This window comes from Engraulis encrasicolus, chromosome 3 (genome assembly GCF_034702125.1).
Source record: "Engraulis encrasicolus isolate BLACKSEA-1 chromosome 3, IST_EnEncr_1.0, whole genome shotgun sequence".
In the NCBI taxonomy this organism is placed as follows: Eukaryota; Metazoa; Chordata; class Actinopteri; order Clupeiformes; family Engraulidae; genus Engraulis; species Engraulis encrasicolus.
Genome location: NC_085859.1, coordinates 31,231,093 through 31,249,336, shown reverse-complemented (window position 1 = coordinate 31,249,336; position 18,244 = coordinate 31,231,093). Strand labels below are relative to the sequence as shown.

The 18,244-nt window shown below is 40.8% G+C and overlaps 1 protein-coding gene and 1 long non-coding RNA gene across 2 annotated transcripts in view; one reads left to right on the top strand and one right to left on the bottom strand.

The window, feature by feature from the left end:
• The window catches only part of LOC134445347 (uncharacterized), a 47,709-nt gene extending 36,671 nt beyond the window's left edge, over window positions 1-11,038 (bottom strand). Inside the window, exons 1-2 of the long non-coding RNA XR_010034232.1 lie at window positions 10,958-11,038; window positions 1,979-2,039 (exon numbers count right to left, since the gene is read on the bottom strand). This is a non-coding gene — a long non-coding RNA (uncharacterized LOC134445347). The remainder of the gene's footprint in view (window positions 1-1,978; window positions 2,040-10,957) is intronic.
• A 170-nt stretch (window positions 11,039-11,208) lies between these two features.
• Window positions 11,209-17,812, top strand: nr5a1a (nuclear receptor subfamily 5, group A, member 1a). Its single transcript, XM_063195212.1, has 7 exons — window positions 11,209-11,284; window positions 11,510-11,608; window positions 11,711-11,852; window positions 12,645-13,378; window positions 15,852-15,971; window positions 16,277-16,424; window positions 17,031-17,812. The coding sequence occupies exons 2-7, from the start codon at window positions 11,513-11,515 to the stop codon at window positions 17,282-17,284; spliced, it is 1,494 nt and encodes a 497-aa protein (XP_063051282.1). The 5' UTR covers window positions 11,209-11,284; window positions 11,510-11,512; the 3' UTR covers window positions 17,285-17,812.
• Window positions 17,813-18,244: the final 432 nt, after the last annotated feature.

Below are 18,244 nucleotides of genomic sequence, written 5' to 3'. Positions count from 1 at the left end.
CTGAACAGTACCACAATACCAATGTGTTTATCTCACGTCTGGGAATTCAACAGCCACAGACGACGACTTTGTATAGGTATGATAATAAAAGTTCCTCATTCCCATTTGTTGACATTCCAAACAAACAGTTATTTTAAAAAGATGTTTACAATTTGCACCAGACAATGATTAGCAGGGAGTGATAGATATATGCATGTTTAGAAAGATGGCCTGGCCTGAAATGGCACATCTTGAGTTTCCTGCTTTATGGCTGCTCATCACATTATTGTTCTCCTTTTGGAGACTCATATAAATCCTGCATGTAAACGCTCATTTGACAGATTCATAGCATTTGAGGCGTTGCTGATCATTTTTGTTCTATGATTTTCACTGCCGTTATGTTACATTCAATTGTATTGTTTGCTACCTCATGAGTTTGTTTTTTTTCAATGAAGGTGTGATGTTGCTCCAACACTTTTGTTTAAGGTCCTATGGGCTTGAGGTCCTTCACAATTTCTTTCAGTCACTTACAAGGATGCTCTCTAAAGTCGGAGGGAGTCTAGCCTACAACAAAACCAAAGATGTAATAATGCGTAATGAGATTCATTGAGTTTGTTGCCAACCCTCAGCAACTGATCCATACCAATATTCCAGCCTTAACAGTGATCGACTGCCTAAAACATATGTGACTGTTTCACTAATATCATGTCTACCACCAATTCAGCCGATAGTTTTAAAATGACACACGTTTTCACATAGCTATTTGCTGTTCAAATGCAGTACGTTCGTTCATTTGCAATATTTGTTAGCAGTGCTGGGTGGGGTGTGTAAGGGTTTTTCTTTTATGAGACATTCTAACGCTCAGGGATTAATATTTTGTTAGTTTGACCTCTAAATGGCCTTGGTCTGGTACTTGTTCTCTGACCACCGTGATCGCCTAACTCAGCACTGGGACAAATGGTTAGCTATGAAGCTGCTAATGTTAAGCTAATCTCCAAGAACTCTTCCAGTGAAAAATGCTTTGTGTTTTGACCTCACTCCACATCATCCTGAAACACCTCACATGCATTTACATTTTTGAAATGTATGTTTTTATTTCTCTGTGATGTTTTTACATGAGTCTCTGCAGAGCAAACCTTTTTTGTTATTTGTATCATGTTATCATTTTTTTTGATCATTTGACATCGAAACTACCTCTTTTTTATGTCTCATCGTGTTGAATAATTCTATGGTAGAAATGTGTGCTTTCCTTGGTTCCATTAAGCTAACATCAGTACCCTTCTAGATTGTCTGTTGATACTCTTCGTCTCTGTCGTGTAACATTGAATCATTTGTTTGTTAATGTGTTTAAATGCTTCACATGCAATGCTACGCTACCTCAGTTTGACCCAAAACCTTCTCTAAGTGTTTGGCATTGTTGATAATCCATTATACCTGCCATAAACAATTTGTACATGGTACTTCATTATTCATTGTTCTGTAAGTCTATCCACAGAACCGGGCTACATTGCAATGTCTAGAGTGTGCATTATGTGCATTTCAACAACATGCAGTATTCCATCCAAGAATTGCAAAAATGAAGGCATCCACAGTATTTTTTTGTTGTAACGTCATTTTGTGATTTATTTCTAATGCAATTCTTCTCAGAATGACATTTTGTGCACCTCTTGACATTAGTGTGTTTACTTTCAAAAAATGCTATGACACTTTCTCAGCCAATCAGTTTTTTTTTTTATCAACTATTACGGGTTTACTGATTGGTTTTCTGAAGGACTATCATTAGTGATGTCAATGTTGAAGAAAGATTACCTTGAACAGGTGGTGTTTTCTGATGTCCTGTCCCTCTCTTGAATTTGCAAGAGAGATTTTGAAACATACCAAAGAGAAGGAAAGTTGAAGGGACTTGGACAAATCAAAGGAAAGCAAAAGGTTCGGATGACAAAAGAGAAATAGAATCAGCAGAAGGGACAGGAAGTTTGACAGAAATAGCTTTCTTTACCTCAGAACACCAGCTTCTCTTCTGTGTAGTCATCCTGGACCTCAGGCTTTCCTTGAGCTACCTGTGACAAAATGTGATCCATGTGTTATTAAAGCATGTTTAGAATGTGGTAGAACTTGAAACCAAAATAAATGTGAATTTTATGCAACTGTGAAACTTTGTGTCTCTTGTTCATTCTTGTTGGGCTATGATAACAATTTTATGGCTACAACGTATTTCATCTTGACTTCAGATCAAGACGAAATACATTCACCATTTCATAATTTATGTTGCACACTCTACTTCATTATAAATAAAGAAGTTGGTATGAGTTTGTGTTATTTTCATAGGCTCAGTTTGCCATCCGCATATTGTGAAACTTGCGCAACTTCACATTTTCACAAGATTTTTTAAAGATGGTATTTGGTAACCAAACTATTTGGGCTGAGTGAACATTCAGTTTTTCCAAAAAGCATCACTGCAAGGTATATCGTCACATGCCTTGCAACGTGAAATTGTACATAGATATCACCTAACTGATATCAGTATTTTGGAAAACACATGCATAATGTACGCTTTTACATGTCAAATAATACAAATGATCCTGACCTCAAGTCAAAACAACCACTAGATATCGGTATCACAGGTTTACACATTTAGTTTCTTTTCCCACAAGAGACATACAACCTCGGAACAAACTAATATCCCACAGGAAATGACCCGGAGTACTCAGCAAGTACTTGTTTCAGATCTTAATTCAACAGTGACCCGAACTCTGTGAGCAACATCATCATGAAAATACAAAATCATGGCATTAAAGATTACATCCATATCAATGGTTACTTTAACATGTGACGGGTGCTCACAAAATTGCTAATTGCTCCAGAATTTAGCCCTTTCATGCAAAACTTCTATTAAAACCTTATATTCACAACATGGTAATGACCATGTATGTTACTTAAGGCTCTTGGTGATGCCCTAGCAATGTTGCTATGGCGTAGTTAAGATTTTTCAGCAAGTAGTGAATGGGATCACTGGCGATCTGCATGAAAGAGCTACAAAGACATAACTTATCCTTTCAACACATTACCAGGAAGCTTTTTTCAGCATGAATTTGTTAAGATTGACAAAACTGTTATATGTGCTGCCATATTGGCATACACATTGACAAATGGAAGAACCAGGAGAGTGAGTCCCAACTGTACCCAACGTGCGACAAACAATAACCAACCGTTGGGTTGGTGTAGAGCAGGGGTGGGCAACCTTTTTCATTCGAGGGGCCACTTCAAATTCCTACAAGGGTCACATAAAAGTCCGAGGGCCGTACTATGGACACAAACCAGGATTTCCCCATGCACTTCAGGGCTATATTGAAGGTAGACACCTTTAAAACAGTCCCCACCTTCTCTAGGCCCCTGAATATAACTTAATTGCATTGGAAATGTAATTTCTAAGATTCCTTTACAAAACATGTCATATTTCATGTGAAGTTGCATAACATTAACCGCAAACGGCCCTCGAGACATAGGTCCCCCACCCCTGGTGTAGAGTCCCTATTAGACTAACCTGAACTGAACCCCAGACAGATGCTGCACTGTTTGGGTTACTGGCCAGTATGACTTGTGGATGTCAGCATCTTAACGCCAAAGAGACACTGTTCCATTGCAATGCATCGCGTGCCAGGGAACTGGGTCTGGGCACACTGCTTATCAGCCCAAGGTTGCCCGGAGACTCGGCAGCATGAACACACGAGACAGGTCCCCCTCCCTCTTTCTTCCTCTTAATACAACTGGTGCCTTTTCCCCACCCCAAACCCCACTTTGGCTAACCCCACAATCATGTCCGACCTTCCCCCACAACCCCACTTCTTCTCAAGGCTCTAAAAATGGATGTGTGCTATTTGTGTGTGGGCCTAAAATCTCATCATACATCATGTAAGAAATTCAGAATATGCTTCGACTCTCTCACTCTGTGTGTGTGCGCATGTGCGTGTTTGTGTGTGTACGTGTGCATGTGCATGTACCAAAGACTCAAATGTTGTGTTTTTTGGGGAAGGGGCTAAATCTGCACGATGTGCGGTCTGCCCAGAACGGTTTGAAGGTGCCCAAAGGCTACTCACACTTTGATCATCTGCTATCGTGTTTCAAGAGTAATGTCCTATTCCTAAGACATAACACACTACACAGCCAGCACTCAACATCTGAGGCTTTAGGGCAGTGTCTTTTTGAAAGAAAATTCCACAAACTTATTTGTTTTACTAACAATTTTAACATTTTCGTGAACAGTTTAACTAGTGCAGTGTCCAGACTTCAGTAATCCTTCAGTGATTTGACAACAATAGTGATGATTTTGGAGTGGGAACAGCTACTTAAAAAAAGACATTTTCAAAGCAAGTGAGGAGTTCAAGTTGATGTGTGTGCAAATGCACACTGCACCTGTAACTTGCACGTAGCTTGCACAACTGTAGGTGTTGTGTGACCTGCATTTTTGAGTCTGTCTGGGTGGCAAGATTTCTCTTTTTTTCTCCTTATGAAATGGGATGTTTTTGGCAGCATCAACATGGCTGTGGACTTCTCTCTAAGTCTGGGTCAAGGGTAGAGAGATGAGAGAGCACTGCAGGCCAGACCACACCTGTAGGCTGCACACTCCTGGAGCGTGGCGCAGAGGACACACACGCGCTTGTGGCACGCACCACACGCTAATCCTGATAAGGCCCAGCCAGAGTGGACAGCGATTGGCCTCTCTCCTCAACATCAAGGCTGCTCAATCACCCACAGGACTCTCTCAACAGTCAACAACATACATCTATGCCAGAACCTACTGTACCAGACGAAGTGTTGTGTTTAGCTACACTGAAATTCACTTGTTTAAAATAAGTTAATGTTTTGCCGAGATTTTTTTTTTTTTTGATATGACAAACAATATGTTTATGTGCCCTTAGGCTACATATTTTAAAGTTGTGCACATTTGTTAATTTTTCGCATTGTGATTCACTGAATTTTGGAGGGAAAAAATAAAAAAAATGAAAGACCATCATTGCAATCAATAACTTTCTTTTAATACTAAACAAGTAAAACTTTAACAAATGAAATATCTTACAGATAAAGCTATCGAGGCTTTAAGAATATTTCATACCTGTTTTATGTTTTTTTTTTTTTTTTTTAAACCTGCAGTATTGTTTTTACGTAAAGGTGCACTGTGTAAGATTGTGGCCAGAATAGGTACTGCAACTATGCTTCTCATTGAAATTGTGCTGCCTATTACCAAATCTTTTCATAAACATTTAAGCTTACTAAGTAATAAACTAGTATTTACTAGTATGACCAAAGTGCCGTAAGTTTTGCAGCTAAAAATGTTCTTTTCTGGAAATTCAAAATGCTGACCATGGAAAAGATCCCCCTTTTCATGTATGTCATATTGAATACTTAGAATTTGATGGTGGTGGTAATATATTTATTAAAAAGGTAACATTTGTGGATGGGCAGCATGGAGTCTGGAAATAAAAACTAAAAATATAGCTGCAAGCAGCAATGCGGGGCCAAGCAGTAAACTTGCCAAAGTCGCCACGGCAACAGAAGGAACTGCAGCGCCCCCTTTGGCCCAAATCTCGCCAATGTTGGTGTGCATTCCTTGGAGGGGGAGTGTGCTCACATGAACCAAGTTTATTTTGAATCCCTTAAAGGGCTGACAAATATAAGCTCACTTCCTGTTACCTGTTGGTGGTGCTAGAGAGTTTGAGCTGGGAATCTGGATTTTTTTTTTGTGGGAGGTCATGGGATTGACTAGTATGTGTGCAAAAAATAGCTAAAAGAATCTGACAAACGGTTGCTGAGATATGACCTCACTTCCTGTTTTGCCACTTTTACGACAATTTTAATTGGCTGTCACCTCCAAACGATAAGAGGTATCAAAAATTCTTTGGATACCCTAATGCCTATCAGTCTGAAGATGATGTGTACCTTTTTGCTGGTCATTCTGACAAAAAATTGTGTGACAAGTAGCATTTTATTGAATTTTACAAAATTCAAAATGGCGGAATTTCCCTTCTGCGTTTACATAACGTTATATAGTGCGTTGTATTCGGCTTGGCCCAAGGATTCTAGTGATAATAATATATTTTACATTGTGCACATGGTTTAAAAGCTACAGGCAAAAATGTAGCTAAAAGTTTGACCTGTTGGTGGCGCTACAGAGTTTGAGCTGGGGGGTCTGATTTTTTTCTGTAGGTCATAGGATGGACATCTATGTGTGTCAACAAATCCTAGCCGAAACCGACAAAGGGTTGCTGAGATATGACCTCACTTCCTGTTTTGCCACTTTTACAACAATTTTGATTGTCTGTCACGGCTAAACGATAAAAGATATCAAATATTCCTTGAGACCCCATGTGATGCTCAGTCCAGAGATACTATAGACCAAGTTTCGGGTGAATTGGTCAAAAATTGGGGGAAAAATAGCATTTTTATTGAATTTCGTAAATTTCAAAATGGCGGGAAAACTATCCAGGCGGAAAATGACGTCATATGGTGCGTTGGATTCGTCTTGGCCCAAGGATTCCAGGGATACCAAGTTTATGAAATTGGCCCAGCGGTTCAAAAGTTACAAGCAGAAATGTACCTGCAACTTTGACCTGCTGGTGGCGCTAGAGTGTTGGGGCTGGGGTCCTATAAATTGCTGTGGGTAATGCTGAGACTGCCCCGAATGTGTGTGCCGATTTACAGCATTTTCCTGCCTACGGTTCTATGGGCTGCCATAGACTTGCTAAGGAGAGGAAAGATGTCTACGTAATAATAATAAATATAGCTGCAAGCAGCAATGCGGGGCCAAGCAGTAAACTTGCCAAAGTCGCCACGGCAACAAAAGGAACTGCAGCGCCCCCTTTGGCCCAAATCTCGCCAATGTTGGTGTGCATTCCTTGGAGGGGAGTGTGCTCACATGAACCAAGTTTATTTTGAATCCCTTAAAGGGCTGACAAATATAAGCTCACTTCCTGTTACCTGTTGGTGGCGCTAGAGAGTTTGAGCTGGGAATCTGGATTTTTTTTGTGGGAGGTCATGGGATTGACTAATATGTGTGCAAAAAATAGCTAAAAGAATCTGACAAACGGTTGCTGAGATATGACCTCACTTCCTGTTTTGCCACTTTTACGACAATTTTGATTGGCTGTCACCTCCAAACGATAAGAGGTATCAAAAATTCTTTGGATATCCTAATGCCTATCAGTCTGAAGATGATGTGTACCTTTTTGCTGGTCATTCTGACAAAAAAATGTGTGACAAGTAGCATTTTATTGAATTTTACAAAATTCAAAATGGCGGAATTTCCCTTCTGCGTTTACATAACGTTATATAGTGCGTTGGATTCGGCTTGGCCCAAGGATTCTAGTGATAATAATATATTTTACATTGTGCACATGGTTTAAAAGCTACAGGCAAAAATGTAGCTAAAATTTTGACCTGTTGGTGGCGCTACAGAGTTTGAGCTGGGGGTCTGATTTTTTTTCAGTAGGTCATAGGATGGACATCTATGTGTGTAAAAAATCCTAGCCAAAACCGACAAAGGGTTGCTGAGATATGACCTCACTTCCTGTTTTGCCACTTTTACAACAATTTTGATTGGCTGTCACGGCTAAACGATAAAAGATATCTAATATTCCTTGAGACCCCATACAAACCTCAGTACAGAGATACAATATACCGAATTTCGGGCGAAATGGTCAAAAATTGCGGGAAAAATAGCATTTTTATTGAATTTTACAAAATTCAAAATGGCGGGAAAACTATCTAGGCAGAAAATGACGACATAGGGTGTGTTGGATTTGTGTTGGCCCAAGGATTCCAGGGATACCAGGTTTATGACAATTGGCCAAGCGGTTCAAAAGTTACAAGCAGAAATGTACCTGTGACTTTCACCTGCTGGTGGCGCTAGAGTATTGGGGCTGGGGACCTATAACTTGCTCTGGGTAATGTTGATGCTGCCTCAAATGTGTGTGCCAATTTACAGCATTATTCTATGTATGGTTCTATGGGCTACCATAGACTTACAGTGAATTTTACAAAATTCAAAATGGCGGAATTTCCCTTCTGTGTTGACATAACTTCATATAGTGCGTTGAATTCGGCTTGGCCTAAGGATTCTAGTGATAATAATATATTTTACATCGTGCATATGGTTTAAAAGCTACAGGCAAAAATGTAGCTAAAATTTTGACCTGCTGGTGGCGCTACAGAGTTTGAGCTGGGGTTCTGATTTTTTTTGTGGTAGGTCATGGGATGGACTACTATGTGTGTACAAAATCCCAACCTAATTCAACAAACGGTTGCTGAGATATGACCTCACTTCCTGTTTCACCACTTTTACGACAATTTTGATTGGCTGTCACGGCAAAACGATAAAAGATATCTAATATTCCTTGAGACCCCGTGTGTAGCTCAGTCCAGAGATACTATATACCAAGTTTCGGGCGAATTGGTCAAAAATTGCGGAAAAAATAGCATTTTTATTGAATTTTACAAAATTCAAAATGGCGGGAAAACTATCCTGGCGGAAAATGACGTCATATAGTGCGTTGGATTCGTCTTGGCCCAAGGATTCCAGGGATACCAAGTTTATGAAAATTGGCCCAGCGGTTCAAAAGTTACAAGCAGAAATGTACCTGCAACTTTGACCTGCTGGTGGCGCTAGAGTGTTGGGGCTGGGGACCTGTAAATCGCTGTGGGTAATGCTGAGACTGCCCCGAATGTGTGTGCCAATTTACAGCATTTTCCTACCTACGGTTCTATGGGCTGCCATAGACTTGCTAAGGAGAGGAAAGAGGTGACATAATAATAATAAGAATACCAGCTAAAACAGTAGGGGCCTTCGCCAGCTTCGCTGCTTGGCCCCTAATAAGAATACCAGCTAACACTATAGGGGCCTTCGCCAGCTTCGCTGCTTGGCCCCTAAATATTACACGGTGCACCTTTAGGTATAATGAAAGGAAATTAACTAAAGTTATAATTTCCTTATTATTTGATGTGTAACAAGGATGTGAATGATCATGACTTCTGTAATTATTCTCCTTCCAACATTGCAAGGGAAGCACACGTGCTCTTGTAAGCACATGTTATCAACTCAAGCAAGTCTGGCTTTGTCTTCAAATGTACTTAAACAAAAGAAAAATGTGCAAATCATATTACATCCACAGTCTGACCACAGCAACGCCCAATTGTAGAGAAGCATCGAGGACCCTTCAAGGGCATGACAAAATTGCTGCACTCTTTGTCCCAATGTATGCCCACACTGTTCTAACCCTTCACACTATTATGGTAAATGGTACAATGGTACATTTTGTATGTTTACACCCAATTCTGACTCGCATGTAGGCTACTTTTTTAGAGTGTGACTTGTTCAAATACAGCTGATGTAACTGTATTCAGGTGTAACATAAGCTTAGTCATATTTTAGGCTGTGCATAACAGTCTCATCATCATTACAGATGAGCATGCCTGCTTGGGATATGTTTATTCATCTTCACATGTTTTAATTTAACCAAAAGGCATTAATGGGACTTTACAGCCAATAATGTTAATTCTGCTTCTTTGTTTCATAAACCAGTCTACAATGTGGCTGTCCATGCTGCTAGAAAAAAACCCTCTCTGAATAGTGCTGCAGCCTGCAAAATGCTGAGCAAACAAAAATAAGAATATATATATATAAAAAACTCGCACCAGACAAAGCAACCTGCAGTTTATACAAAAAAAACTATGGCATGACATCACCCAGTCTGTGATTTCTCCGCACTCGTGCAAAAACGACTCGTGCACACACTGTGTTGACTGTAGCCAAAGCAAGGCGCGCTGGTAGTAAAGCAAACTATTCATAAGGTCACGCGGTAGGGGAGCACATAGGTTATTATCATGTTCATGATACCACTATTTCACGAGGTGATAACGCAGCACACGGAGCATACCAGAATGTTGCATTGCCAACGAAATGGCACGTTAGAACGCATTTCAAAAACTGGCACTGAAACGAATAACATTTCACACGTGTCGAATTGATAGAAATACATCCATGTCCCAAGTAGACTAATTGCACTCCCAACAGGCAACTTGTGCAACATAGCCTATCGGACTCACTGGTTCATGGTATGATGATCAAGACATTTCGCTACAATCCCCGAATGTTCTAGGCTACACAACACCAAAGCACGACTACCTGTTGCCATTAACATACACCACATTAACGAACGCAAAAGATAAACATTCCCGGGCGTATGGCAACTCCATATTTTTAAATGCACGTCCAAAGAGACAAACCCACTCACCACTCCGCTAGACCGCTACATAAAAAAACCTGTCGTAAATTACGCACGCAGAATCACACCATCCAGAGAGCATAACCAATCAAAAAGGGCCATACTCCCTAGACTGAAAAAGAACAGATATTTTTTTAATTAAAAATTAAAGACATTTTCATGGACTCTCTATGTTTAAAACGGAACATAACGCGGTAAAAGTGACATTCTACTGCAGCCATGTATGTGGCTCGTGCAGAAACTACAAAGGTAAGTGTAATTCTAAAGCTCACAGCATGGCGCTTTATAAGGGTTTATTTTCTCTATGCTATTCCACTGTTAAATTGTCCAACTTCAATGTCACTCAGGAACATTTCAGACAAGCGCAAAACCCATAATCAATGTTACCTTACTAACTTCTCAGACAATAGGCTAACCTATCCTCTTGGACACTTGGGTAGTTTTGTTCAGATTCCAATGTAAATTGACTCTCTAACTTTTTGAAGGTTTAACTGAAGTTAGTTTGGAAACACCAGACTGTCATGTTAGCTGTAGTTCTAGGCTACTTTATAGCAATGGCCGACCTTCACACAGACAGGTGTGCACAAAAGATACATCCGCATCTAACAAATTATTTTCTGATTGGTACCGTCTACAACTAATGTCCAGAGGTAGACTACTATTTGGTGGGTTCGTGCTTGCAGTTTAATAGCCTTACTTACCGAACTTGCCCGTTTTTCCAAGAGTATCATGTCCTTTGTAGATAAGGTGGGAGACGTTGATTGGCGGTCCGCGGATACGTGGGAAGTTGTGACCTTTGGGAGCGCGAGGGGCATGGACACATTTGATATGCGCAGTATTAAAAAAGGCCAAAGCGAAGATGAGTGATCTGTCTTGTGCTGCGCGAGGACCTTGCTACACTGTTTTTAGGCCAGAGTTTGACAGACCGTCTGTTAGTGATGTTTATGAAAGATTAGTTTTTCAAGAAAAGAAACGTTTTTCAAGGATTATCTTCGTTTTAAAGGCTGCCAACATTAACAGTTTTTCAGGTAGGAACGACAATATAACCGTAGCCTATTACTGCGGTAATTATTATTTTTCTGCAGTGATTATTCGTTGCAGGTTTATTGTCAGTTATCTAGGAATATTTAATGTAATTTTCAAGTTCATTTGGTGGTGGTATTTTAGAAAATATTTCCAGCAGTCCAATATTTTGTAAGTGATAATGAATTTAGGACGTTCTTATTTATATTATTTAAATTGTGACATTTAAGGGAATGGAGTACAGACCTGAGTTTGAAGATCTCTGTCCAGTGTGTGGAGATACCGTTTCAGGGTATCATTACGGCTTATTGACATGTGAAAGTTGCAAGGTAGGCTATATGTCCTTCATTTTGGAATTGTAATAACTGTTTTAATTTCATCAACGCAGTTTCTTTCCATGCGCCTTTACTGTGAAATGTATATCTCTACAGGGCTTTTTCAAGAGGACGGTTCAAAATAACAAGAAATACACTTGTGCTGAAAACCAGAGCTGCAGAATAGATAAAACTCAGCGCAAGAGATGTCCCTTCTGCCGATTTCAAAAGTGTCTTAATGTTGGAATGAGGTTAGAAGGTAAGGCTTTTATGTCCGAAAAGAAAAGTATCCCTTATTTTAAATGGAAACATTTGACACATTATTTGAATTTTGAACTTTCAAGTAATGTTGACATGTCATTGAGAATTAATTAGCCTTGGCCTAATTAGAATATGGTTATACCCAGCACGCAGGTTGTAGGACAATATTGGAATTTGCTATTCGTTTCGCAAAATCTCAAATCTAAATAGAAGAATGAACATAAACAACCCCCTATGTGGCTCAGAGAGTACAACCTCCAGTAATGTTATAAATGTATCCTTGAGCCATAAATTTTGTTCTTGCTGGCAGTATCACGAAAATAAACTGCTTGCAATTCCCAGGCTATGAAATAGAAAGCACCTGCCTCTGCAGAGAAATGACACATTCTTCCCTCTTGCTGATAAGACCCACTTGCTTTATGAAGCCCACCCTTCGCCTTAAGGCCTACACACAAAATCATTCATGCAACAGGCACTAAGGATTGTTATTTTTTGTAACCTTACCTGTCCTTGTTAACTTGTGTGTAAATTGTAGCCCCAAAATGATGGTTGTTATTTTCTAATTCCCACATAACAATTTATACATTTGCTTCTTTACTTATATAGTAAACATACGAGTAGGGTTGACTCAGAAAATAACAGACAGTAATTAGTCATTATTACATGCATGAGGTTTTTAGTCTAATGATAGCCATACATGGACATTTTTAATCCCGTCTTTTTCCTTCTCTCTCTCTCTCTCCTTTCTCTCCCTCTTTCTCTTTCCCCTTTTCCCTTTCTCCCTCATTAGCGGTCCGTGCTGACCGGATGCGCGGGGGAAGGAATAAATTTGGGCCCATGTACAAGCGTGACAGGGCGCTGAAGCAACAGAAGAAAGCCCTGATCCACATAAGCAGCTTCAAACTGGAGCCAAGTCCCTCGCTGGTCCCGAGTCTGACTCCGTCCGAGAGCAGCAGCTTCCCAGGGGGCGGCCTGTCTGGTCTGTTGCCCCCTCTCACCCCTCCAGACTCTGCCTACGGGCCTCCTCCATATTGCCCCCCTTCCCTGGGGGTCGCTCTCCAAACCCACGGTGGCGCCAGCTTCCCTGGTCAGTACCAATACACCACCACAGCAGCTGCCGCCGCCACACCTTTCTCCCCCAGGTCCATCAAGTCCGAGTACCTGGAGCAGTACACCTACATCCCTGACTCCCCTCCTGGGTACACCTACCCCGAGGGCAGGCTGCCGGGCTCGCCCCACACCCACACCCCCAGCCTCCCGCCCCACACCCACAGCCCCTCCTCCTCCACCACCACGCCGCCACAGCTGGTGCTGAGCCTGCTGCACTGCGAGCCGGACGAGGCCCAGGTGCGGCTGAAGGTGCTGCGGTACCTGAGGCAGCAGGAGGAGGGCGGGCGGGGCAAGCAGCAGCAGGAGATGGAGAGAGTGGAGAGCTCCTTCAGGCTGCTGTGCATCATGGCCGACCAGACACTCTTCTCCATCGTGGACTGGGCCCGCAGCTGCATCTTCTTCAGAGAGCTCCAGGTAAACAAAAAACAATTTCATTTTATTAACCCCCAGCCTCTCTCTCTCTCTCTCTCTCTCTCACACACACACACACACACACACACACACACACACACACACAGGGCCGCCGCTAGGCATAAGCAGAGTAAGCAGAGTGCTTAGGTCCTCAACCACTTGGAACCCAAAAATTGGGGCCTCCTAAATTGAGATTGACTAAAAACGTATTAGTATCATTGTTAATTATGAGGGAGGCCTCCTGAACAGTTCAGCTTAGAGCCTCCAAAACCTTAGCAGCGGCCCTACACACACACACACACACACACACACACACACACACACACACACACACACACACACACACACACACACACACTTGCATAGTACAGGCAGACGATTCTAATTTCACTGCATGTTATACTTGTTTAGTCTCTTTGTGCATGTAACAAATAAAACTTATTGTAATCCTTGTAGCCATTTCAGTGCGGGTTGCACTTGTTAATTTAACTGTGTATGTGTCAAACAATTTTTCAAGTGTAGCAAGAGTACCTTATCATTATAATCAATGGCTCCCAACAACACTACCCAAAAGTTATGTTCACTAAAATGTTAATGTAAGGAAGATGTCATTGTTTCTGTTTAAAAGGGACAGTTACTATTTCATGTATCAGAGCATGAATCAGCTGATAAAACGGACAATGGAATCCTTGTCAACACTGAAACATGTTAACTTTTCAACTGTAGCCACATTAAAAGCCTTTCATGAAAGGCGGTGGGATTGCTGATTGCAGAAAAAAAAATTCCGATCTAGAGGTTTTTCAGGGATAACAATTGCTCGCACTAGTAAGTTCAATCATCCGTAGTATCTCCACAGTCGGATGAATAGGGAGTCTCGTATTAAATGCAGGGCACAGCAGAGTCATAAATGTTGCTACGTGCACCAAACTTCACCCACACTGCTACACTCTGGAGTTCTCACTCACGCTGAAATTACATTCTTTCCAACTGCAGATAAGTGAGGAATGTAAGCTTGCTCAGCCAAACAGATTTTTTTGCTTTAGTTATTTGTTTCTGTAATGTGAATGAAACTCACAGAGGGTTGAGTGGATCAAAACAATAAGAAACTTCAGCTGAATCGTATTGTCATCAACATGTTGTCATCATCACTACCTTCAAGTGAGTCGAGTCAAGTCAAGTGAGACAACAAATGCTTTTTGGGCAGAGGATTTCACAGGGATTTTCCTGCTCTATTGGGATAGACTGCACACACACACACACACACACACACACACACACACACACACACACACGCACACACACACACTTCCTCCACAATTCAAAATGACTCACTGTTTGCGTTCCACATCCTTGGCCAGGGGAGGAAGATTGGAGGGCCTTCTCGACAGATATATATTTCTTTCTTCTACGCTTCACTAATTCTGTCACCCATATATAAACATATGCCTGATGAATGCATCTACCGTTAGTAAAGGGGTGTCATGACTACAAATTGTGGATACATTCAGTCTCCAGATCTCAGAGGAATATTTGCATACTAGATGAACTTCACAGGCTTCTTTTTTACTTTGATGGAGTGTGCTGGCGGAAGACTGTTCAGAATGCAAAATTGGAGTGAAGCATTGTTTTGTTTTGTGCGAGGGGCCTACCTTTTATGACTGGATAGCCACTGATATAAGTATGATAACGATGGTTTTATTTATAGTGCATTCCACTGAAAACCTGTGGTCAGACAGGTGTGATGCATATAACCACAATGAGATTATCATTCAAAGTAAGACACACACTGTCCATTTCATATTCCAAAAATGTTTAATCATTATGTTTCGGTCATCCAACCTTTTTTTTTTGTAAATTTATAGGTTATTTGAACATTTAGAAAAAATGTAGCTAACAACATGATGATGTAATTTATAATGGCTATAGAGATAATTTAACTTATGTCCATAGACAGGATATAAGCATTGTCCTTGTTGTCACTGTCGGATGAAAAGCACATCTCCCGAAGCGCTACTGTGGGAAAAAACGATAATCCAAAGTGTTGGGCTTAAAGTTGTCATTCTTTGTATAACAAAAAAGAGATGTCTTCACCATGAGGGAAAAACTTGAGAAAAGCCACACGGCCGAAACGTTGTTTGTTGTTAATGAACTTGGCATCAGCAAGAGAGTGTGGTTTCTTTCATCCTGGAGCATACTTGGTATACCGTCCTTTATTGTTATCATATTCTTGCTAGTGTGGTAATATCCGCCTGACTTTACCAAAGTGGCATGGGTGTCATTTTAGGTGTGGATGGTGGGGACATGTCCATACTAGCACTTTTGCGATGAACCTAGCTTATCCCCACCACTTTTTGACAAATATAATGCAAAAATAGCTAACCTGGACAATTTGCCATGTCCCCACCACTTTCAAAGCCAAACCTACTGCTTTACAAAGTGGAGTATATATCGATATCCATCTCCTGTTTTGTTCCAGGTGGGAGACCAGATGAGGCTGCTCCACAGCTGCTGGAGTGAGCTGCTGGTGCTGGATCACGTCTGCAGACAAGTGCATCATGGGAAGGAGAACACTATCTTGCTGGTGACAGGAGAGGAGGTAAGGCTTTCCATTTCATAGAGGTTCAGGGTGTGGTCAAATAATCCCCCCCTTGTTGTAAACGTGCACTGTGTGAGGTGTGTATGGTGTTCCGATACTTTAAATCAGTAAAAATAGATGATGCACACTCAAAATTGCAATGCAATATTTTGTCACCAACATTTCGGCCTTACCTCAGTGGTAACTGAATAAAAGTCTGAATAATCTGAAAAAGCACGCAATAAAAAAATATCCATCTGGAGGCAGTTGAGACTCAGATGTTAACAATTATTTTGGCCAACACTAATGTTGCATATTGGTTTTAGGTGGGGATATCCTGCATTTTAGGCCAGGCAGGACCGCCCCTGGTGGGCCTCATGCAGAGAGCACAGGAGCTGGTCAAGACACTGCACACCCTGCGCATGGACACCAGGGAGATGGCCTGCTTCAAGTTCCTCACTCTCTTTAATCCAAGTAAGGAAGATATCTGGATGTGTGCTCATACTGTATATTGCAGATGTCTTTTTTCTTCTTTTTGGAGCCAAGGGAGTAAGCTTACATTATAAACATCTGCAATAAATGAACCGAAACACAAACGTTTACAGTGATTAGGCCACAGATGGGTTCCTTTTTTAAAAAGCATGTATTTTCATTCTATATTGTATTATCTTTATTATATTGTAAAATGCCAATGCTGGGGTTTCAGAGCACCAGGAGACACAGATGAAACCATGGAGGTACCAGGAGTGACATTTCTTAACAAAAAATAAATAAAGTAAAAACTTTTCTGACTTTGATCAAAAAGGAAAAAACATACAAGGAATTGATTACCCTTTTAGTTCATAGAGGGTTCAACTTTTTTTTCACACACCTCAGTTGGCAGGTGCGTCGGAGATGGCCCATGGGTTGCTTATCAGACAATTTGAAAAAACTCCCGCACACTGACCATTTCACTGTTTTCTTTAATACACAATGTTTCGGTCCTAGACCTTCATCAGGCGAAGCTCTAGGACCAGAGCTTTCTTCAAATTGTACAATGGAGGGTTAAAATTAAACCAACTCATCCTTGCTGTGCTGTAGGTGTAAAGCTGTTGGAGAACCAGGCATTTGTGGAGAGCGTCCAGGAGCAGGTGAATGGCGCCCTGCTGGAGTACACCCTGTACGCCTACCCCCAGTCTGTGGATCGCTGCAGCCAGCTGCTGATGTGCCTCCCGGAGATGCGGATGCTGAGCACGCAGGCTGAGGACTACCTGCACTACAAGCACCTGACTGGAGAGGTGCCCTGCAACAACCTGCTCGTGGAGATGCTCCACTCCAAGAGAGCCTCTGTATGAGCCATGTGAGGTTCTTACCGTGGCTTTTGTGTGTGTGTGTGTGTGTGTGTGTGTGTGTGTGTGTGTGTGTGTGTGTGTGTGTGTGTGTGTGTGTGTGTGTGTGAGAGAGAGAGAGAGAGAGAGAGAGAGAGAGAGAGAGAGAGAGAGAGAGAGAGATAAGATATAAGAGAATGTGTGAGTGTGAGTGAGGAAGAGACAGTGTGTGTGTGTCTGCGTGTGTGTGAGGGAGAGAGTGTGTGTGTATGCATGTGGGTTTTGTTTGTGTTTGCAGGAGACAAAAAGTTTGAGGTAAGAACTAGATTTCAAATTGTAAAAATAAACAAATAAATAATAAATAAATGAGATTAACCTGCAATGTCATAGTATTGTTCTTGCATGTGTGTGTGTGATATTGCCTTTATTTTTCTATCATGTCATTCTGTTACTGTATCTTGAAGCTCTTCACTAGTCCAACCAAAAATGAACAGTCTTACTGAATGGACCGAATTTGAAAATTTCATAGATTGTGGATTATTTTTCCTAAAGCTTTTTTTTTTTTTTTTTTAAATGTGTTTATTTAAAATGAGTTTGTTATAAAATACCTGTTTGAAAAATTGTTTATAAATGCTGACATCCTTTATTTTATTTTAATGTAAGTGAATTATTTATATGATTAAAAGTATTGCTGTTTCCTATTGCTGTTTGCATGCTCTTTTATATGCCGTCTAACAATATAAGGGGCCCTGTGCTATGTGTCCTCTTTTTAAATAGTCACTTGTACAGCATTATTTGTTATACTTAATTTTCAACTGTGTGTTACTCTTCTCATCACATCTTGACTTTTAATATTTATTGATACTATTGCCAGGCATTATTTGTGAAACAAGAATCTTTACTACCTATTGTCATCAATTGTCTGATAAGAGTTGTGACAGAATACGAATCTGTAATGATGAAATATATATTAAAAATAATAATTCT